Here is a 21462-nt window from a genome sequence, read left to right as displayed (position 1 = left end):
CTCAGGAAAGCTTATGCTCAACTAAATTGGTTAATCTCTAAGGTGCCACAAGTCCTCCTTTTCTTTTTGCAGAAAGAGTGCGTCCTTCCCTGACCACAGAGGGAGTGGAAGTGCTCTGTTTACACATCTCCTTGCAACCTGCACTCGCTCTGCCCGGTAATCGGTGTCCATGCATTTCTCCAAGGCATCGGCAGATGTCCCTCCTCGTTCACATCTCTGCCCTCCTCCTCTCCCAATTTGTACTGGGCATGCTCAGGACCCAGGGCCCAGAGAAGGGATCCCTTTTATCCAGAAGTAGCCTCTGCTCTTCTTTGCACACTCAGCCTTTTCTGGCTTGCCTATATAAAGCCAGCGAGATCACGAGGGCTCCCTTTCCCTCTCCTCCCCAGCCTGCTGGACTTTCCTCCCCCGGGTGGGAGAACTGGCAACACCATGAACTCCTCCGCAGCTGCTCCTATCTTCCTCCCGGGAGAGAACTGCACGCCCTCATGGAAGGGGGCAGACGCTGGCTTCAATCAGACGGACACCCACTTGGAGATCATGGGCAAACCAGTGATGGAGAGGTGGGAGACCCCTTACATGCATTCTCTGGCGACGGTAGCAGCGTCCAAAGGTAACAGGCGAGTGAGGTCCCAGCTCCTTGCAGGGAGGTGGGGGGCGAGTAGTGGCAGCGGCCAGGCGTCGGGGGGGTCCCGCGGGATGGTATCGGGAAGGGTGCGCTGTCGTTCCCCGCGCTGGGACGCTGCCCTGAGCCGGGCGGCTGCTTCTTGTCAGCCGAGGGAAGCGCCCCGAAGGCTTTGCGCATTTGGGAAGAACAGGGACGAGCAATAGGCGGGGGGACACGGAGCCGTTTGCAGACACGGCGGGGGCCCTTCGTGCGCTTCGGGGTCTTGCTCCACTTGATTCTCCCTTCGCCCTGCTCACGGCCCCGGGGGCCAGTGTCAAAGGCTCCCCGCTAGTTATCAAGAGGAGCTGGGCTTTGCCCCTACCCTGAAACGAATTGATAATGTAACAAGCATTTCCTCCCCGCATGAAGACTGGCGTTGAATAAGGAGCTGAGCTCCCAGCATAGAGCCGAAAGCCTGGTGTTTTCTAAACCTTCCGGCCAAGTCCTCGCCCGGGCGACTATCTGCTGTGTGGCTAAGATATCAGAGTCACTGTCAGCTTTTTATGAATTGTTTCGCTCCCTGATTGAAAGAGCAATGGAAGCCATGTGTTCTGAGTACGTCAGAACAGTGCTTCAGGTCCCCTAAGGAAACTTTAAACATGGCTTGCCCAGGTGGATCGAGACGGCAGAGTTTTGGACTTTCATTCTACATAGATGCCTTTAAAGTATTTGATTTCTGCACAGCTTTGAGGGTAACATTGCGGGGGAAGGGGGGGATCAGGCCTGTTGAAGCTTTTCAGTCTAAAGTCAAGAGAACTCCGACAGTGCACAAATAATCTCCTGTCCATTGTCCTTGGAGTTCACTCTTCTCTGTCATGCAATCCACATTTGAACTGTAAATGCCAGGCAAATCCATATGCTCCAGAGAAGCAGGGTTAAGAATAGCACCCCTGTAACAGTAGCTGGGTCAAACAGTTGTGCTCTGTGTCATAGAAGACGGGTTTCCAAATAGCTGCAGACTTATCCCTAGGGCAAGAGAGGGGGAGGGGAGGTCTGCAGTTCTGCATTGGAGGAGGGCTAAAGTACCAGAAGGCTCAGGTGATCTCCTTGATCTTTGCACTTTACCTTTCATTTAAAAACAAAGTGTCTGATCCAAAGCCCATTAAAATGAATGGAAAGAAAGACTCACACGGACTTCAGTACCCTAAGGTTTAGGCCCAAAGCTCTTGAAACATGTCACATGGAGATTTTTAGTGGCATGTCTACAAGCAGTGAATTTTTAGGTTTCAGAGTAACAGCTGTGTTAGTCTGTATCTGCAAAAAGAAAAGGAGTACTTGTGGCACCTGAGAGACTAACCAATTTATTTGAGCATAAGCTTTCGTGAGCTACAGCTCACTTCATCGGATGCATAATGTCTTCTGCAGTTTCCACAGTATGCCTCTGATGAAGTGAGCTGTAGCTCACGAAAGCTTATGCTCAAATAAATTGGTTCGTCTCTAAGGTGCCACAAGCAGTGAATTGTTACCAGAGAAGCAGCCCAGAGGGATCAGGTAGTTTCCTTTTGTTAGGAAAAGGTCTAACCACATTTCATATAAGTAATGAAGGTATTACAGGTTTTTAAAATTGGTTTGGAGAAAAAAATCCTCAAAGTTTGGAAGGGCAATAACCCCTTTTAGGGCATAAACTCACCTCTTTCTGATGGGGGTCAAGAAAAAACGTTCTCCAAGGGCAGGTTAATTTCTGACCCTTCTTTTGAAGCACCTGGTGATGGCCACTGTCAGAGAGGAGTTTGACCCCTGCTTTTATCCAGTCTGTTTTGCAGTGTTGCTGTAGCCATGTTTGTGCCAGGATATGAGAGAGACAAGGTGGGGGAGGGAATATCTTTTACTGGACCAACTTCTGTTGGTGAAAGACAAGCTTTTGAGCTCCACAGAGCTTTTCTTCAGGTCTGGCAGTCCTCTGTCCCTATGGATTCAAACATTACGTGGAGTCTTGTGCAGCTCCAGCCAATGTAGTGTTATTCCAATGCACTACGGCCAGAATAGTGTAATAATACTTCAGACTTATCCAGGGCTACATTTTCAAAGCATCCTCCCAAACAGTTAGGCTCTGATTCCGAACACGCACTTATACAAGCACATGAGCAGCCCCCTTGACATCAATGGGATTGTCACATGTTTAAGGTTAAGCCTGCAGGTAAGTGTTTGCATGATCAGGAGTGATTTTAAGAAATAAGAGTGATTTTCAGTCTCCATGGCCCATCTAATCCTTGGTCACGTTGCTGAGACTGCAGAGAGAGGAGACCCAGCTAGAGCCAGCTGCGTGGGGGCAGACATCAAGACCAAAAAGCCTTCAGACAGCAATGACTGCTGGTCACTAGCAGCCTGGCTTGGACCCGCACCAGTGACCTATAGGTGAAAGGCTCTATATTGCCCCAGCCAGTTCCTCCCACGTTCGTATCTGAGCACAGAAGACTAAGGGACCAGCTGCCTTGTATCCTGCGATCAAGACAGCTGTCATTTAACTCTCGAGCATGCCTACAGAACATTGGTAGCCAGGCTGTGACCTGTCTTTCCCCAGGTGGCCGTGTGCTGGAAGTGGGGTTTGGCATGGCCATCGCGGCCACGAAACTGGAAGAGTTCGACATTGAGGAGCACTGGATCATAGAATGCAATGAGGGCGTCTTCCAGAGGCTGCAGGAGTGGGCCAAGAAACAGCCACACAAGGTACGAGCAGCTCCGCTCGCTGTAGACAAGGATGCATTGCAGACTCTGTGCACCTTTGTAGCTACAGCTGAGCTCAGCAGGGATTATCAACGGGCTACAATATGGCCTGGGATGGGGGGACTTATCCCAATCTCTGGCTGTGTAGCTATGTTCATATACAGCCCTTATCACCAGGCTCCGAGCGCCTTGCAGTTGGTAAAGGATTTTGTCCCCCACTCCCCAAAGCATTACCCTCATCTTACAGCTGGGGAAGCGAGGCACAAGCTAGATTGTGGTTTGCCCAAGGTCACATAGGAAGACTGTCGGAGCCAGGAATTGACTCCAGATCGCAAGTCGCTCCCCAGTGCCCTAACCACTGGGCCAGTCTTCCTGCCCATTTCTTACCCTCTAGATTTCCCTGAGGGTATGTCTACACTACGATATTAGGTCGATATTACAGAAGTCGATTTTTAGAAATAGATTTTATACAGTTGATTGCGTATGTCCACACTAAGCACATTAAGTCAGCAGAGTGCATCCTCACTACCATGGCTAGCATTGGCTTATGGAGCGGTGCACCGTGGGTAACTATCCCACAGTTCCCGCAGTCTCCGCCGCCCATTGGAATTCTGGGTTAAGCTCCCAATGCCTGATGGGGCAAAAACATTGTCGCGGGTGGTTTTGGGTACATGTCGTCAGTCGCCCCTCCCTCCGTGAAAGCAACAGCAGACAATGGTTTCGCGCCTTTTTTCCATGCGGACGCCATACTGCTTTCAGCAGAGAGTGCAGTAGGACTGCTAACCGTCGTCATCCACCGCTTCCACTGCAGCTCCGCTCTGCTATTGTCTCAATAGCGAATTTCTCCGTGTTGCCTGTCATGGGCTCCTGGGTACCCGTGTTCTTCCTCGGGAAATGTGTGCGGTACTGTCGTCCTCCACCGCTTCCGCTGCAACTCTGCTCTCCTGAATCCACCTTGCAGGTCCTCTCGTCGTTCTCTATAAATATCTATTCTCATGGCATCCATCGTCAGCCACCGCTTCCGCTGCAACTCTGCTCTCCTGCAGACGCCATGCCACGGCAAGCATGGAGCCCGCTCAGATCACCGTGGCAGTTATGAGCATTCTAAGCACCTCGCGCATTATCCTGCAGTATGTGCAGAACCAGAACCTGCAAAAGCAGGCAAGGAGGCAACGATAGCGCGGTGACAAGAGTGATGAGGACATGGACACAGACTTCTCTCAAAGTACGGGTCCTGTCAATTTGGACATCCTGGTGGCAATGGGGCAGGCTCATGCCGTGGAATGCCAATTCTGGGCCTGGGAAAGAAGCACAGACTGGTGGGACCACATAGTGTTGCAGGTCTGGGATGATTCCCAGTGGCTGCAAAACTTTCGCGTGCGTTAAGGGCACTTTCATGGAACTTTGTGACTTGCTTTCCCCTGCCCTGAAGTGCAAGAATACCAAGAAGAGAGCAACCCTTACAGTTCACAAGCGAGTGGCGATAGCCCTCTGGAAGCTTGCAACGCCAGACAGCTACTGGTCAGTCGGTAATCAATTTGGAGTGGGCAAATCTACTGTAGGGGCTGCTGTGATCCAAGTAGCCAGCACAATCACTGAGCTGCTGCTGTCAAGAGTAGTGACTCTGGGAAATGCGCAGGTCATAGTGGATGGCTTTGCTGCAATGGGATTCCCTAACTGTGGCGCGGTGATAGACGGAATGCATATCCCTATCTTGGGACTGGACCACTTTGGCAGCCAGTACGTAAACTGCAAGGAGTATTTTTCAATGGTACAGAATGCACTGGTGGATCACAAGGGATGTTTCACAGACATCAACAAGCTTGCATCTTCAGGAACTCTGGTCTGTTTGAACAGCTGCAGGAAGGGATTTACTTCCCAGACCAGAAAATAACTGTTGGGGATATTGAAATGCCTATAGTTATCCTTGGGGATCCAGCCTACCCCTTAATGCCATGGCTCATGAAGCCATATAAAGGCAGCCTGGACAGTAGTCAGGAGCTGTTCGACTATAGGCTGAGCAAGTGCAGAATGGTGGTAGAATGTGCATTTGGATGTTTAAAAGCTTGCTGGCGCAGTTTACTGACTCAGTTAGACCTCAGCGAAACCAATATTCCCATTGGCTGCTTGCTGTGTACTCCACAGTATCTGTGAGAGTAAGGGGGAGACGTTTATGGCGGGGTGGGAGGTTGAGGCAAATCGCCTGGCCACTGATTATGCGCAGCCAGACACCAGGGCATCAGAGAAGCTTTAAAACCCAGTTTCATGACTGGTCAGGCTATGGTGTGACAATTCTGTTTGTTTCTCCTTGATGAAAACCCGCCCCCTTGGTTCACTCTACTTCCCCGTAAGCCAACCGCCCTCCCCCCTTCAATCATCACTTGCAGAGGCAATGAAGTCATTGTTGTTTCAAAATCATGCATTCTTTATTAATTCATCACAGAAACAGGGGGATAACTGCCAAGGTAGCCTGGGAGGGGTGGGGGAGGAGGGAAGCACCAAGTTGGGTGGTGGAGGAGGGAAGGACAAGGCCACACTGCACTTCAAAACTTATTGAATGCCAGCCTTCTGTTGCTTGGGCAATCCTCTGGGGTGGAGTGGTTGGGTGCCTGGAGGCCCTCCCCCCCACGTTCTTGGGCATCTGGGTGAGGAAGCTATGGAACTTGGGGAGGAGGGCGGGCGGTTACACAGGGGCTGCAGTGGTGGTCTGTGCTCCTGCAGCCTTTCCTGCAGCTCCACCAGATGCTGGAGCATATCAGTTTGATCCCCCAGTAGCCTCAGCATTGCATCCTGCCTCCTCTCACCTTGCTCCCCCCACCGCTCATCTCGCTCGTCCCTCCTGTCCTCATGTTCACTTTCTGCTTTCCTGGACTCTGACACTGTTTGCCTCCACGCATTCTGCTGAGCTCTTTCATTGTGGGAGGACTGCATGAGCTCAGAGAACATTTCATCGCGAGTGCGTTTTTTTCGCCTTCTTATCTGTGCTAGCCTCTGGGACAGAGATGATGGGGGAGCATTGAAACATTTGCATCTGCGGGAGGAAAAAAAGGAGAGTAGTATTTAAAAAGACACATTTTAGAGAACAATGGGTAGACTCTTTCATGGTGAACCAAGCTGTTAACATTTCATAGCACATGTGCTTTCGGTACAAGGTCGCATTTTGCCTCTTATATTGAGGGCCTGCTGGTTTGGTGCGAAAGATCACACACGCAGGGCCAGGCAATGGAATTCGGCTTGCAGGCAGCCATGGTAAGCCACAGTCTTTCGGCTTCTTCAGCCTTCATATCACGTGGGAATGGTTTCAAACAGCAGTGCCCTCCTTTCCCATACCAAGCACCCGTTGCGTTGGCCATTTAAAAGGAGGGGCTGCGGTGTGCAGCCCAAACGTGCAGCACAAACCCAACTAAACCTCCCCCCCCATTATCTAGGATGATCACTCTCCTGAGGAGAACACAGAGAGATAAAGAACGGATGTTGTTTGAATGCCAGCAAACACCGGGACTATCAGCTGCCATGCTTTGTTATGCAATGATTCCAGACTACGTGCTACTGGCCTGGCATGGTAAAGTGTCCTACTATGGAGGACGGAATAAGGCTGCCCTCCCGAGAAACCTTTTGCAAAGGCTTTGGGAGTACCTCCAGGAGAGCTTCATGGAGATGTCCCTGGAGGATTTCCGCTCCAGTCCCAGACATGTTAACAGACTTTTCCAGTAGCTGTACTGGCCGCAAATGCATCCCAAGTCTTCAGGGCAAATTAATCATTAAACACGCTTGCTTTTAAACCATGTATTACATTTACAAAGGTACACTCACCAGAGGTGCCTTCTCCGGCTTCCTGGTCCGGGAGCCCGCCTTGGGAGGGTATTGGCTCCAGGATGATAAATAGTTCCTGGCTGTTGGGGAGAACGGTTTCTCCGCTTGCCTGCTGTACGCTATCGTCGTCCTCCTCTTCCTCATCCCCAAAATCGTCATCCCTGTTGCATGAGACTCCCCCCTTGCAGGTGTCCACGGACAGGGGTGGGGTAGTGGTAGGGAGTATGCAACTCATCATAGAAGCGGCATGTCTGGGGCTCTGACCTGGAGCGGCTGTTTGCCTCTTTGGTTTTTTGGTAGGCTTGCCTGAGATCCTTAATATTCACATGGCACTGTTGTGGGTCCCTGTTGTAGCCTCTGTCCATCATACCCTTGGAGATTTTGGCAAATATTTTGGCATTTCGTCTTTTGGAACGGAGTTTTGATAGCATGGATTCGTCTCTCCATACAGCGATCAGACCCAGTACCTCCCGTTCGGTCCATGCTGGAGCTCTTTTGTGATTCTGGGACTGTGCTGATCAACTTGCCATGCTGGCCAAACAGGAAATGAAATTCAAAAGTTCCTGGGGCTTTTCCTGTGTACCTGGTTAGTACATCTGAATTGAAAGTGCTGTCCAGAGTGGACACAACGGAGCACTCTGGGATAGCTCCCGGAGGCCAATACCATCGAATTGCGTCTACACTACCCCAAATTTGATTCGGCGATGTTGATTTCAGTGCTAATCCCCTCCTTGGGGAGGAGTGCAGAAATCTATTTTAAGAGTCCTTTAAGTTGACAAACATGGCTTTGTCATGTGGACGGGTGCAGGGTTAAATCAATCTAACGCTGCTAAATTCGACCTAAACTCGTAGTGTAGACCAGGGCTGAGCTGAATGAGGAAATCTTTGGAACCAGAGTTAAAAAAAACAAAACTTTCATAACTTGGAAGCAGAAGAAAAGTTTAGCAACACACAACCACTCCATTAAGCAAAACATTAACTCACTCAGTAAAGCGAAGGCTGGCCCCACACGGTTGCAGTACACTCAGTAGTATCAAGTTGTTTATTAATTTGCACCATAAACCCCTTTTTTAAATCGGTCACAATGTATTAGCGTCCCCTTGATGGGGTAGAGGATCCTCAGTTAATCTATCACATATGGGCACCGCACCCTGGGTTACATGGATGCCACTCCAGTGAGGACCAGCGAGATGCCAGTGGGGTTGAATTTGACTTGTGGACTCTCCCCTTCCCCCCCCCCTCTGCCCCCACCACTTTTACTAGGCCAAATCCATCCCTAGTGTAACTTACACTGCAGCAAATGGACTTGAATTACACCAGGGTGGGATTTGGCCCAATATCTGTGTGTTAGAAGTTGCAAATGCTGGTCTTGTGACACACTCTCTCTCTCTCGCCAAATCCTTGGTGCAGATCAGCTTCGCTCCGTTGCGGCTACCGCCCTCCACTGACGTACACCCATTGTGGAGCTGGACTTTTATATTTAATCAGGGCTTGTTAAGAGGAAAACAACTTTAATGCTGCATGTAGTGGACATTGATCCAACTCTTCCTTCCTGCCCCATTCCCTGGGTGTTTCTTATTCTCGCTTTGGTCAATCATTGATCAGAATCTGTGCCTCCATACCATCTGGTGACTTCTCCTTGTCTTGCCTGAAGGTCGTCCCCTTGAAGGGGCTGTGGGAAGACGTGGTGCTGACGCTGCCAGATGGACACTTTGACGGTAAGGGAAGCAGATTGAAATAAAAATCCAAAGAGATCATTGGAATCCCAGGGGTGGGTTGTGGAGAAGGAGGCTGCTGGGCAGTGAGGACCTCCACAACACCCATGGATCAGGGGCCCAGAGAAAGACAAACTACGCCAGAGCCAGCAAGCCTGACTTTACTGGGCAGGATTTAGAGTGGCACGTGGTCTGGCCTGAAATGTTATGAAATCTAGGACAGGTGTGGCCATTAGACAATGGAGGGATTCAAATGGAGCATGAATCAGGGGCGCTAGCTATATACTTGATAGAAGGGTGCTACGTAAACCCAGTCTGAACAGGACCTGAATTTAGTCATGCTAGGAGTAAGAATGTTCACGCACCCATAGGAAAATATACCAGGTGGCCTAATTTTCATGGGTGTTGAGCACCTGAAACTCCCATCCAATTCAATGGGAGCTGACCTTGCTCAGGCTCTATGAAAAAACTCAGGCCCTAAGATTAAGTACCATGCATTGCTGGAGGAGCTGCACATTAGCTACATGGGAGGCTGTGTGACCTAGTGGATAGAGCACCAGAGCCCCATTGGGCTAGGCGGTGTACCCACATACGGTGAGAGACAATCTCTGCCCTACAGGGCTTACAGTCTAAATCAACAAGACAGAAGCCTGGCGGGGAAACTGAGGCACACAAAAGGGAGGTGACTTGCCCAAGGCCAGTGGCACAGCCAAGAATAGAACTGATGCCTCCTGACTCCCAGCTCAGTGCTCTGGCCACTAGGCCCTGCTGCCTCATTAGCTTGCACTGAAGCAGGAGAGATGAAATTCAGCTAGCCAGCTTAGCCCAGCCTCCCAAAGCTTGGCAGAAGGAAAGCACGTTGCTGTCGGTACGATTGCTATCGCCAACACTGGTGTTATCAAATGCATGGGACTCAAATGTCATGTGTTAAGGGGGGGAGACACGCCAAGCAGCCAGCTACGAAGAGGAATCTTAGCCCAACTAAACGATCCCAGTCTGTGCTACAGCATATCTTGCAGCTAATGCATTATTTCCCTCGGTTTCCCTGGACAGGCATCCTCTATGATACCTATCCCCTGTCAGCAGAAACCTGGCACACTCACCAGTTCAGCTTTATCAAGGTAACAGACTCTCCTGCAGTTCTCCAACGAGCAGGATTCTTCCCTTGTTATCCGCATATTGCAAGCCCCCTGCTAGCATTTCTGCAGCAGCTCCAGGCATTTGGGGGCCTGCTCAGACAAGATGCTGAGTGCTCTCAGCTCCGGTTGGGTTTCACTGGGGACTGAGGACATATCACCTGACAGGGTCAGGACTTTAATCCCCCAGAGGCCTCTCTGAGCTGGAGAGTTAGATCTGTAGCCCACCTCCAAAGCCACACGGGAGTCGTCATGAGACGGACCTGGCCCCGAGAGACTTGCTAGGATGGGCCTTTGCCGGTTGTTACGTTACAGCCATCAGCTTCTCCATGCTGCTTTGGGGCCCAGCAGTGTTTTAGGAACGTGGGATTTTCGCACGTAGCCCACGTTTGTCTCCTGTGGCACCTTTCCTACCAATGCTACTCAAGAAGTGTTTTGCTGGAGTTACGTGGGAGAGGGACTGACCCTAGCAAGGGGCAATTGAAGCTTTCACAGATTCTCTGAAAGGAAATGGAGAGGGGAGATGTCGGGGGAGGTTGTTCTAGATGGCAGGTGCTACAGTAGGATGGCCAGGTGCCTGGTTTTTGACTGGAAAATCCAGTCCAAAAGGGGGCCTGACAGCGTCCAGTCAGATCTACTGACCAGACACCCAAAGTCCAGTTACTGCAAGCAGGAAGAGACTGTCATCACCCACTCCAGCCCTACCTCCGCAGGCAAGTAGCAAGAGACGGGGGGAGGAGAAGAGTCGAAGGGGGCAGAGCCTCAGGAGAAGAGGCGGGACGGGACGGGGCTTTGGTGGAAGAGGCGGGACAGGGGATGTTCCCGCACTCCTGCTGGAGTGTCCGTTTTTTAAATATTACAAGTTGGCAACCCTATGCTACGGAGGGAAGGCAGAGAGGAGCACGGTGTTTAGGGCAGCCCCTAAATCCCATCAGCCTCCCATTTGTTTCCCTCTTCCACAGGGTCACGCTTTCCGCTTGCTGAAAGCTGGCGGTGTGCTCACCTACTGCAACCTGACATCCTGGGGGGAGCTGCTCAAGACGGAGTACACGGACATTGAGAAGATGTTTGAGGTGAGGAGGGGCAGAGGCTCGGAGAGCCTGATGGCAGATATGACCACAGGCGAGGGGGTGCCAAACCCTGCAGTCGTTTCTCACTCACCCAAGGTGGCTGCTGACAGGAGCATACAGATACCAGAGTCCTACCACCTGCCCAACTGTGGGTGCAAAGCTGCATTAGGCCTCACACCTGCCATTCTGTTTGCGGACACAAACGAGCACATGAGTTTTACCGGCCTGGATTAGATCCACATAAAAACAGGCCAGTCCTCAGCACTTTGGAAACAGGCCCTCCGTTAAATGGCACGGCTAGATAACAGGCAGGTGATAATATGAGCAGGAAGGAACGGTTGACAAGTAGGGCTTGGCGGGACCCAGTTCAAGGATACGCTTCAGAAGCACCATAAAGTACAGTGGGTGTTTTTCCAGGACAGTTCTAAAGCTTCAACCATCTTAGTGGCTGGGGCAGTGTCATTTTAATGTAACCAGACCAGTTAAACAAAGGGTTAGGCGTCTCCTTCCTCGAGGATCACGTTGGGACAGACTGTGTGTTCAGGCAGCGGTGGCTCAGAACCTCACCGGTCTCTGTCTTACGTGTCCCTCCCTTAGGAGACTCAAGTTGCACACCTGATGGAGGCAGGGTTCAAGAAGGAGAACGTAAGCACCAGCGTGATGGACTTGATCCCGCCTGAGGACTGCCGGTACTACTCCTTCCACAAAATGATCACGCCCACCATCATCAAAGAGTGAGCAGCCACCCAGCACCCTCTCCTGTCTCGCTCACTCAGCTGCTACAACAAAGAGAGAGGGAAGAAATCCTGCCAGCAGGAGTGAAAACTAAATCATCAAGGACTGGCTATTTACAATCCAGGGAGGGGAGGGAATATTCATCGCTCTACAGTACTAATGAGGGAAGATTAACATATCGATTGGACTTTCCAGTAAGATTGAGAGGAGGGGAAGATTTGGGAAAGTACAGTTGGAAGTTTATCACAGTTTAGAACTAGCACGTCTGTAGTGGACCCTGCACCACAAAGGGTCCAAGTGACTAGGACTGGGATTCAGGACTCCTGCCTTCTAGTCCCAGCTCTGCCACTGAGCTGCTGGTGTTTATGAGCAAGTCACTGCCCCGTCTGTGCCTCAGTTTCCCCATCCACAATACATTATCCCCTTTCTCCCCCTCAGCCAATGCTTTGAGATCTATGGCTCTAAGACCCTAGGTCAGAGCTAGGTGTTATTTGGTAAACGAAACCTGCCCCAAGGCCTGGCTGTGGAACTGGAGCATTTCTCCTACGTTTTTAAAGAATGTTTTTATTGTGGGGTTTGACCTGCGCTCAGAGCCCTCGCTGTAGGCTCCACAGCTGTTGATTAAAGTGAAAATCAGTAGGGGACTGTAGGTAGGGATTGAATGAGGGATTTTCTAATCGGAGTTTCCAGTGGAACACTGTCTTTTTTTAAAGATCAAGACTTGACTCTCCCCGACCAGCCGAGTAAAGTACCCTCTACCCCACAGAGTTTAATTCTGAAAGCCTGGCATTTGCATTTGTGTAATTAAATGAGATTCAGACAACTCCCAGAGCATATCCTGTGGGAATCTCCACTTATATTTTTGGCCAATGGCCTGTTTTTAATTAAGATTTTGGTAATGAATTCTTATGACCTTCCTGGAAGTTTACCAATACATGACTGACTATCCACCTCTGTACATAGATGTGGTGGACATGCTATTAATACAAACACTAAAGACAGTAAATTGACTTAAAAACTACAGCTCAAGACTTCAGAATAATTTATTTTCATTTTTTATAAGCACACATAACTCTGCAGTGGCTCTGTGCTCGTCATTACAGGTGGCCTGAAGTGCTGGTAGCAAATCACCAATCTGTTTACTCTCCTGTGGTCCTGATGGTGGCAGCCTAAGATCGGCTTAGAAGCTTTCTATTCCTGTCCCATTTTCACAAAAGCCGCTGCTTTTTAATAAGATTGCTGGGCAAGATTCTAGATAAAGCAGGTGCCTAAATATAGACTGTAAGCCCCACCCACAAACCAAGTCCCCATTGAGCTAGGGGCTGTCCAAATGCATGGTCCCTGCCCCACAGAGCTTCCAATCTAAGACAAGAGATAACACGTGAACACTGACGGAAATGGGGGAGCAAAGAAAACAATGAGAATGTTGGTCAGCATGACAGGCAGGGATCTCAGAATTGAGTTAAGCAACCAGATAAGAGGCCTGATGTACAGAAGTGCTAAGTATCCAATGGGACCTAGCTATAAAGAGAGGTCAAATACAGTTGTGTTGTATGCATAGACGTCGTGGAACAGGGAGATAAATCCTTCTCTGTACAGCTCTGGTGCTGCAGTACCTGGGACATTGTACTAGGCATCACATTATCAGAAAGATGATGATAAACTGGATGGAGTTGAGAGAAGAGCCGCAAAATCTATCCGGAGGCCAGAGGGACTCATTTAGCAGTAAAGATTATAAAAGGGGCGGGAATTAATGGGTTGGCTGAAGTGACGACTGAAGACAGTTCACAGATACTGTATATGAAAAGTGTAAAGATCAAAGAGAGCAGAGCTTTAGGGTGGCAAAGGGAGGTATAGAAGCTGCAGTAATGGGCTGAAATGAAGACTGTAAATGTTGATTTAGGTCCATATCAGCCTCTGGTGTAGCTGTGTTTTTGCTGACAGCATCAAGCTCAGAATTTTGCAGGTGAGGAAGTGGAGATGAGACATCTGGGAGTTTGGTTTAGAGCAGGCTTGGGACTGATTTACAAAACATCCCATCGATGGCAAAGCTGGGGACACATCTCGGTCCTGATTGCCACAGAGGGGTAAAAAAACCCAAATAAATCTCATCTATGCAAGCTGAATCTAACCCTGTTATCATCAAAGAGGTAGGAGTTGAGAGGTACTTTTCCCCCAGTTTAAAATCAAACCAGGACTCTGTGAAACATTCGAAACACACTTATGTATCTGCCTCAACTCCTCTGGTGTTTGAAATTGGTTTGCCCAGTTTTGTTTGGCCGCTTGCACAGTTAACACTATCTTACGTAAACAACATCACTACACAAGAGGGGCCAGTTTCCTGAACCTGCAATTTCCACTGCAGCCAGGGGGTCAAACTCAGAGTCACAGAAGGGAGGCAGGCTGCAGAACAGATGTTTGGCAACAGCAGCTAACAATGTGAAGAACCTAGTGGGCATGCTCTGTCCCCCGCGTGAACCATTCCACCCAGGAACCAGTGTATTTGGAATCCTATCCGATTTAACCCATATACCCATGGGGGGTAAATGTGTGGGGGGAGGGCACCCAGAACACCTGGAAGGGGGGCACTGGATGAGTTGCAGAGAGTCCCTGAAAAAAAGAGGGATGGGAGGATGGCGCCCAGGGAGCACCTGGGATGTGCAATGACACTGGCTGTGAAGTGTGCCCCCCCCAGTTTAAATAAACGAGTGGGAACGTTTAAGGACAGGAGATCACGTTAAACAGATCACATTTTATTGTGAGGCTTGTGCAGACCACAGCTGCAGTGTGCGTGACAATACCAATACATTTCTCTGTCAGGGAAGGGGGTGAATAGCTAGGTCATAAATAAGGGAGGCTATTTCCTGTACCAGATTTGAATCTTCTTCTCCCGCTTGATTTTCTTCTGCAGCTGCAGGATTCCATAGAGCAGTGCTTCGGCAGTAGGTGGGCAGCCTGAGGGAGAGAGGGAGAGCCTGAGAACTGTATGCTCTTCGGGGCCGCATTTGTCCAGCGCCTAGCACGGGGCGGGAGGGTCCTGCTCCATGACTGAAACTCCAAGGTGCTACCTCAGTACACATAATAGACAACAGCCAACCAGCTGCACTGGGTGGGCTAAAGACACCAGCTGACATACAACAGGGTCACTCAGAGAGAGACTTCATAAATGAATACGTTTTAAGGCCAGAAGGGACCCATTAGACCATCTAGTTTGACCTCCAGCATAGCACAGTTCCAGAGAATTTCACCCAATTACCCCTGGATGGAGCCCAATAACTTGACTAAAACATCTCTTCCAGAAAGGCAGCCGGTCTTGTTCTGAAGATGTCCCGAGGCAGTTTATTCCAGGGGGGTTTTAATCATCCTCACTGTTAAGTTGGAAATAAGGCATAAGTTTTTCTCTTGCATTAAAAAAAGCAGCCGTCACAGACGAGAGGGCTGTATTTTTACACGTTAGAACAGAGATGCACTTGGAAAAGTTTTATGTATGTCAGAACTGCTTTTCCTTGTAAATAACTTGGTATGTTGACACAGAACATTCCTTCCTTGTGGACTCATGAATACCCCTGTGCCATGCCCAGACTGAACTGGATACAATCGCCTGTCTAGAAGTTACAAGGATTTGACTTTCTTCCCAATTCCTTGTTTGAACACAATGTAATGAAAGCCTGAAAATGTAAGTGATGCAGTTTAAAATTTAAACAAAAGGCCCTTCAGTAGCAACAGACTGGACTGGAGTCATAACATATTACAGTCACAGTCCAAACTAAAACACAGCGATAGGTTGCTGCAGCTATGTTCCAGCTTGCTGCGCTTAGAGTAACATGCTGTAATCCCACAGAGACAAGCAGAGTTTCTTTTTACCTGGAACATAGATGTCCACTGGCACAATGCGGTCGCAGCCCCTCACCACGGAGTAGGAGTAGTGGTAGTAACCACCACCATTAGCGCAGCTACAAAAGACGTAAAGGGTTCAGTGTCCTCTGAAGTGCAACTCGGGAGCACCAGGCAAGAGTTACACAGAAGGCAAGGCAAGACTTTACCCGTGCATCAGAGATGCCGAGAGAACAGAGCCACACGGCAGTTAAAGCAAAAGACTTTAAAGCCATGGGCAATTTTCAGACAGTTCAGTGCTGAGTCAATATTGTGGCCATTCAACATGAACATAAAGGGTCGAGCTCACAAGAGCCTAAGTGACACATGCAGATGAATAATTGTGCACCAGTGCATCTCCCCATGGCTTAGGCTCCTGGTTCTGAGAATCTCTGGATGCCCCGGCTGCTTTCCTGACAGACCAGATTCTGAGCAAGGGACTTAAGAATTTCATTCATTTAAAAGAAATCTATGTTCTAAAACTCTTCGTGTCAGTCACACAACAATAACCCAAACCTGCGGCATGATCTGTGCATACAAATGGGGTTTTAGAAACCAGTCTGGTTAAAATTACTGCTGCTCCTGCTGACGCATGCTGCTCGTTCTGATACACATTCTTAGGGTAGGTCTATACTGCACTCACGGGTGGGACTGCAGCTCATGTAGACACACCCCAGACAGCTTTAATCTAGTTAGCTGGGGTCCTGGAGCAGGGAAGCTGCAGCAGTGCCTGCTTCAGCACAGGCTAGTCCCACAAGTAATTATGCAGGCTCCTGGGCGGGTTTGCGGAGAACACTCTGCAGCCCGTGCAGACATAGCTTCACTGCTCCAGGACCTGAGCTAGTCAGAGTAAAGCACCCTCAGTATGCCTACAGGAAGCGCAATTACACCCCACGACTGCATACCCTGACTTGACACAGGCAGTGGCAACAGATTTCCTTCCAGCAAATTGTAAGATAATAAGGAAGCCTCTGGCATTTACCTTCCCATGGAGACCACGTAGCGTGGTTCAGGCATCTGGTCATAAACCTGGAGGAGAGAGAGATTTCACAGTGAAACTCCTTTTACATTGGAGTTATAAAGCTGCACTTGCCAACGTGGCCAGAATCCATACCTTCCGAAGGGCTGGGGCCATTTTGTTGGTCAGGGTGCCGGCCACAATCATGACGTCCGCCTGCCGGGGGCTGGCCCGGAACACCACCCCGAAGCGATCCATGTCATAGCGAGGAGCCGCCATGTGCATCATCTCCACCGCACAGCATGCCAGGCCAAAGGTCATTGGCCACAGGGAGCTCTGGGATGGAAGAGATCTAAGTTAGGTTAACAGGACTGGGGTCTGCAGCACTGAGACCCGCGTGGGCCGCTCCAAACGTTTCAAGGGACAGGAAGTCTGGGGGTCGGGGGGGATAGCAAAGGTGTTTTACGTTCTGTAGGACGCATGTAGTGCTACAGATGGATGTGGGCTTTGCATGCAAAAGAGAAGACAAGACCTCTGCCCCACGGTGCTTTACACCTGGGCGTATGCACGCAGCCTTTCAGGATGCCCAAGCTATACCTGCAGCACCACTGAAATGCAGCCTGTTCTGGGACAGACGGGCAGATGCCAGTGCATAACAAATTGCACGAGGGCCTAGGAGAATGGAGAAAAGCAATCCTGGCCAGGACAAAGCCTTATTCTCCAGAGCAGAGACACCTCAGTTTAAGGTGTCATCTGAAGAGCCCCACCGGCTGAACTCAGCGTAGCCACCTCAGATACAGATAGAGACAAGAAAGCAACATTTGCTGGAATATTCAAGGTAGGAGGGAAACCACAGAGGAACAAGGTGACTCTCTCAGCACAATATTTAAGTAAGTTTGTAGCACCTTCAGATTAAGACGTTAGTCCTCTGTCTGAAGCAGAAACCCCCAAACCCCCAGCTCTGGCCAAGGAACATGTGCTATTTCATCGCAGGGCACCAGAGGTTTTGAACTTGATTGCTGCCCTTTCAAAGAGACAGGCTCATCTACCTTCCCACGAGCACTCCAAAGCCTTTGTTACCCATTCTTGTTTACAGGCCATGGGCGCTCCTGGCCACTCACCCTACGAGCCCAGTTGATTAGGTCATCGAGTTTGGTAACAATATACTCTCCCCGGCTGGTAGGGACGTAGGATTTTTTCTGGACGACGGTAGTGCTCTTTTGCTGGACCTGGGATGGGCTGAGAACAAACAGCATGGACGGCTACACCAGCTTACAATCTATCCGCTTATTAACAGAGTCACTGATTAAGGTGTCTCATCTCTGAGGGCATTCGATCCCCTGAAGGGCCTGGAATAAACTCCTCATAGTCAATTCAATACCAGCTGCTGCTGCTGCTAAAGATGGCACAATAGGGCGAGGGTAAACTCAGCGGTCACCTTTGGACCAGCCAGTTTAAAAGCCAGAGGAAATCTCACAGTACCACCCCATTCGGGACAATAAAGCATGTCTGGGCTGGGCTGGAAATGCAGGGGATGGTGCAGTTCAGGACAGAGATGCACTGGCAGGCCTGTGCATGGGATCCAGGATTGGAAGAGCAAGTCACAACGAAGGTGCTCTGGTAAGGAGCCGGGGGTCTGGAATAGCCAGGGATACGGCTGGCCAGCTCAGAGGGAAGGATGGGGAAGGACGCACCTGGCTCACATACCAGTGCTGTTTGTCCCCCACTTTCACAAGCACTGGAACTCGTCCCCAAATTAAAGACCAGGATTCCAGTCCATGAAGAGGAGGAGCACAACACATAGAACATTGTGAATATCACTCATCTGCCTTGTGACGCAGGAGGCTGAAGATGGCGAGGGTTCTGGATCACAGGCTGTATATACTGCATCGCGTTTTGTTTTGGAGAGTTCTAACCATTAAAAATAGCGCACCAGGCTGAGTGAGCTCTATGCTGTTCAAACAAGCAGACTCCACATTGTGGGGAAAAATCCAGATATCGTGGAATCTGCTGCTCAGGCAGGGAACCTTCACTGGGACCTTCATTACACCCGGGCTACCTGGCAGGCTCATCTCTAGGACCCAACGCCTTGCCATTTAATACTGATTGCTAAGAGGAGAGAGAGAAACTGGGCTTCCTTCGGCCATACACCAGAACAGAACTGTAGCAAACAGACATTCCTTTCCTGTATCACTTGCAATCTCCCACCTGAAGAAGTGACACTCAGCTAAAGAACTTAGATGGTCGCGTGGCGTTACCTGTCAGCATGGCCGATCGCTGGCGTCTCATGGAGTGACTGAGCGTGGACAGGTGTCACAGTGCTAGGCCTGTAAAAATGAACACAGCTGAACATCACGGTGCAGCAGCAACATTTTGCCAGTTATGTCGTTCCTTCCACCCGAGGATCTCACAGTACATTACGGACACTATCTAATTAAGCCCCTCAGCCCCGTGAAGCATAATACCCCATTTACAGACAGCTAAACGGACGAATGGAGGAAGTAAGCATTCTGACCAAAGTTTGTGGCAGAGTGAGAACAGAATCGGAGTCCTGACTTCCAGCCCTGCGATCTAACCCCGGGGCAACATTTTCCAGTGACCCTACCATAATCAGACAAGCCAGGCTTGTTTCCCTGAATGTCCATTAAGAACTTGACATTACTGTCTCCATACGAACAACAACAACCCAAGCAGAGAGCTGTGCAGCTGCATTCAGCGCAAATTCACTCTCACTTGAGGAGAAATACGTTAAAGGAATAGGGCTGTAGAGATGGCAGATTGGAAGGATTCATGAGAAAGGCATGAAGAGGGCTGCAAGCAGCAAAATGATTTAATCCGTTTTGCCACCCTCCCCCCACAAGTAAATATCTTCTTTGTGGTTGCTCAACCAACCAGGTGCAACTTACCGCAAAAGAAATATCCCAACCCGGGCCAGGCGAGGAGCTGTGAACAAAAGCCACAGGGCAGTTTACCTTTAACACAGCCAGAATCTCAATGAAAGATGATAATGGTGCTGCACTGCCCTGCCATGTCAGGAGCAGCATTCCGCTAAGTCTGCTATTCCTCCCCCAAGGCCCAGAGTGAGAATAATGCGGGGTAGGCAGGGGAGGGAGAGGAGGGATGTCCAAGCCCCAGGTAAGAGATTTAATACTGACCAACCTGCCTCATCATCATCATTCTCAAATGGGTATAATTCTGCAAGGTTTGGAAAGCTAAGCAGATCTTTCAGTCATAAAACTCTAACCCATTCCCCACAAAGTCACATTCACCCACTAAAATATATTAGCCCTGAAACCAAGCAAAGCAATAAATAAGTAAATGCACACACAGACTGGTGCTTTTTTAAATATCAAGAACAATGCACTTCAAGCAAGCGTTACCGTGCCTCTGTCCAAATCACAAGTGTGATTAAAAGAAAGAGTGCCTACAATTCACCGTCTAGGGCAAAAGTAGGTCAGTGACTTAATGACACCCTTTCAACGGTCCCTTGAAATTGTTAACTACTTATGCTAAACAATCTGTCCCCCCTTGGATTTAGCTGTGACACACTCAGTTAGTTTCCCAGACCTGAAGAAGAGCTCTGTGGAGCTCAAAAACTTGTCTCTCTCCCCGCAACAGAAGTTGGTCCCATAAAAGATATTACCCCACCCGCCTTGTCACTATTCCAAACCGTCACACTGACAGCCCAGCACCTAGCACTGCATGGGCGGAAGTCAGCAATCTAGTACCCACCTGGGATCGGGACAGCAGCCTAATATTTGGGGACCCTAGCATTTGCCACTCCCCAAATCCAGTTCAGAGCCTGCTGTAGTGAATTTCTTGGTTTGCTCGGCGCCCCGCGGCCTGTTGACCAACAGCCCCAGGACTTGCCACCCGTGCGAGTGCGTCAGACAAGCCACCCTGCGCCGCCACAACCCCGCTGCAGGGATTTCGGTGCCCGCACTGCTCCCCAAGAGACCCCAGAGGGTCAGGCTGCCAAAATCCACCGGCTGGAGGGAGCGGAGAGTTCCTTTCAAGGCACTTTACAAGAGGATCCTGCCACGGTGTGTCACCCACACACCGAACACGCACAATCCAGACCCCTAAGCTGGGGGGCAAAAGGGGGGGGTCCTTCCTACCAGAGAGGTTGGGCTGAGCCCACTGGCGAGGGTCCCCCCAGACAAAAGGGGAGCGACCCCCCTTTCCACCTTCTTCAGCCCTAGAAGGGGGGGCTCCCCCATCCCCCAGGTAAGGGGGTGTCCCTGCCTCCTGCCCCCCCACTCACCAGCCAGCGCAGCCATCTTGCCTCCAGCCCTTCAGCCAACCTCTGCCTGGCAGGGGCCGTGCACCCGCCTAAGCCATCCGGCCGGAGCCGGTGCAGCCCCCACACCGCTCCCCGGCAGGCCGGGGAAACGCAGGGAGGCCCTCCAGGTTCCGCCTGCCTGAGGGGTGCGGGTCTGTGTGCGTGAAAGGAGGTAGGTGCGCGTGTTTGTGTGAAAGGAGGGAGGGGTGTGGGTGTGGGTGTGAAAGGAGGGAGGGGTGTGGGTGTGTGACAGCAAGTAGGGGTGTGTGTGTGTGTGAAAGGAGGGTGTGTGTGAAAGGAGGGAGGGGTGTGTGTGTGTGAAAGCAGGTAGGGGTGTGGGTGTGTGTGTGTGTGACAGCAAGTAGGGGTGTGTGTGTGTGTGTGTGAAAGGAGGGTGTGTGTGAAAGGAGATAGGGGTGTGTGTGTGTGTGTGAAAAGAGGGAGGGCTGTGTGTGTGTGTGAAAGGAGGGAGGGGTGTGTGGGTGTGTGTGAAAGGAGGTAGGGGTGTGTGTGAAAGGCTGGCCGTGCAATTATTTGCATGGGGGTGTG

General features: G+C 50.3%; 2 protein-coding genes across 4 annotated transcripts; one reads left to right on the top strand and one right to left on the bottom strand.

Annotated features, from left to right (window-relative positions):
* Positions 1 to 358: 358 nt before the first annotated feature.
* Positions 359 to 12823, top strand: GAMT (guanidinoacetate N-methyltransferase). Its single transcript, XM_073323693.1, has 6 exons — positions 359 to 613; positions 3189 to 3334; positions 8799 to 8862; positions 9913 to 9980; positions 10958 to 11068; positions 11663 to 12823. Exons 1-6 carry the CDS (start codon positions 433 to 435, stop codon positions 11801 to 11803), a joined length of 711 nt encoding a protein of 236 aa, XP_073179794.1. The 5' UTR covers positions 359 to 432; the 3' UTR covers positions 11804 to 12823.
* Positions 12824 to 14537: 1714 nt separating this feature from the next.
* On the bottom strand, positions 14538 to 20976 carry NDUFS7 (NADH:ubiquinone oxidoreductase core subunit S7). Of its 3 annotated transcripts, none has more exons than XM_073323694.1 (8): positions 20896 to 20973; positions 19538 to 19574; positions 18890 to 18958; positions 17753 to 17870; positions 16788 to 16967; positions 16656 to 16702; positions 15665 to 15753; positions 14538 to 14755 (listed from the first exon to the last, which is right to left on the bottom strand). In XM_073323694.1, the coding sequence occupies exons 1-8, from the start codon at positions 20909 to 20911 to the stop codon at positions 14658 to 14660; spliced, it is 654 nt and encodes a 217-aa protein (XP_073179795.1). In that variant the 5' UTR covers positions 20912 to 20973; the 3' UTR covers positions 14538 to 14657. The 3 variants fall into 3 exon arrangements, with proteins under 3 accessions (XP_073179795.1, XP_073179796.1, XP_073179797.1); XM_073323696.1 differs by lacking the exon at positions 14538 to 14755 and adding an exon at positions 14762 to 15168 and having other exon boundaries at positions 20896 to 20976; XM_073323695.1 differs by lacking the exon at positions 15665 to 15753 and having other exon boundaries at positions 20896 to 20975.
* Between the last annotated feature and the right edge of the window lie 486 nt (positions 20977 to 21462).

Source organism: Lepidochelys kempii, chromosome 25 (genome assembly GCF_965140265.1).
Source record: "Lepidochelys kempii isolate rLepKem1 chromosome 25, rLepKem1.hap2, whole genome shotgun sequence".
Classification (NCBI taxonomy): Eukaryota; Metazoa; Chordata; order Testudines; family Cheloniidae; genus Lepidochelys; species Lepidochelys kempii.
The sequence above is the reverse complement of the archived record's forward strand: the minus strand, read 5'-3'. Positions and strand labels throughout refer to the sequence as shown.

What these genes read in the sequence shown, in the direction of transcription:
- NDUFS7 (XM_073323694.1), bottom strand. An exon ending in GTTGGGATATTTCTTTTGCG is followed by an intron (nt 18,959 to 19,537) that starts GTAAGTTGCACC and finishes TCATTTTTACAG; the next exon opens with GCCTAGCACTGTGACACCTG. An exon ending in AGTGGACATCTATGTTCCAG is followed by an intron (nt 14,756 to 15,664) that starts GTAAAAAGAAAC and finishes TCTCTCCCTCAG; the next exon opens with GCTGCCCACCTACTGCCGAA.
- GAMT (XM_073323693.1), top strand. Translation starts at nt 433, where the DNA reads ATGAACTCCTCCGCAGCTGCTCCTATCTTCCTCCCGGGAGAGAACTGC. An exon ending in GCCAGATGGACACTTTGACG is followed by an intron (nt 8,863 to 9,912) that starts GTAAGGGAAGCA and finishes TTCCCTGGACAG; the next exon opens with GCATCCTCTATGATACCTAT. An exon ending in ACCAGTTCAGCTTTATCAAG is followed by an intron (nt 9,981 to 10,957) that starts GTAACAGACTCT and finishes CCTCTTCCACAG; the next exon opens with GGTCACGCTTTCCGCTTGCT.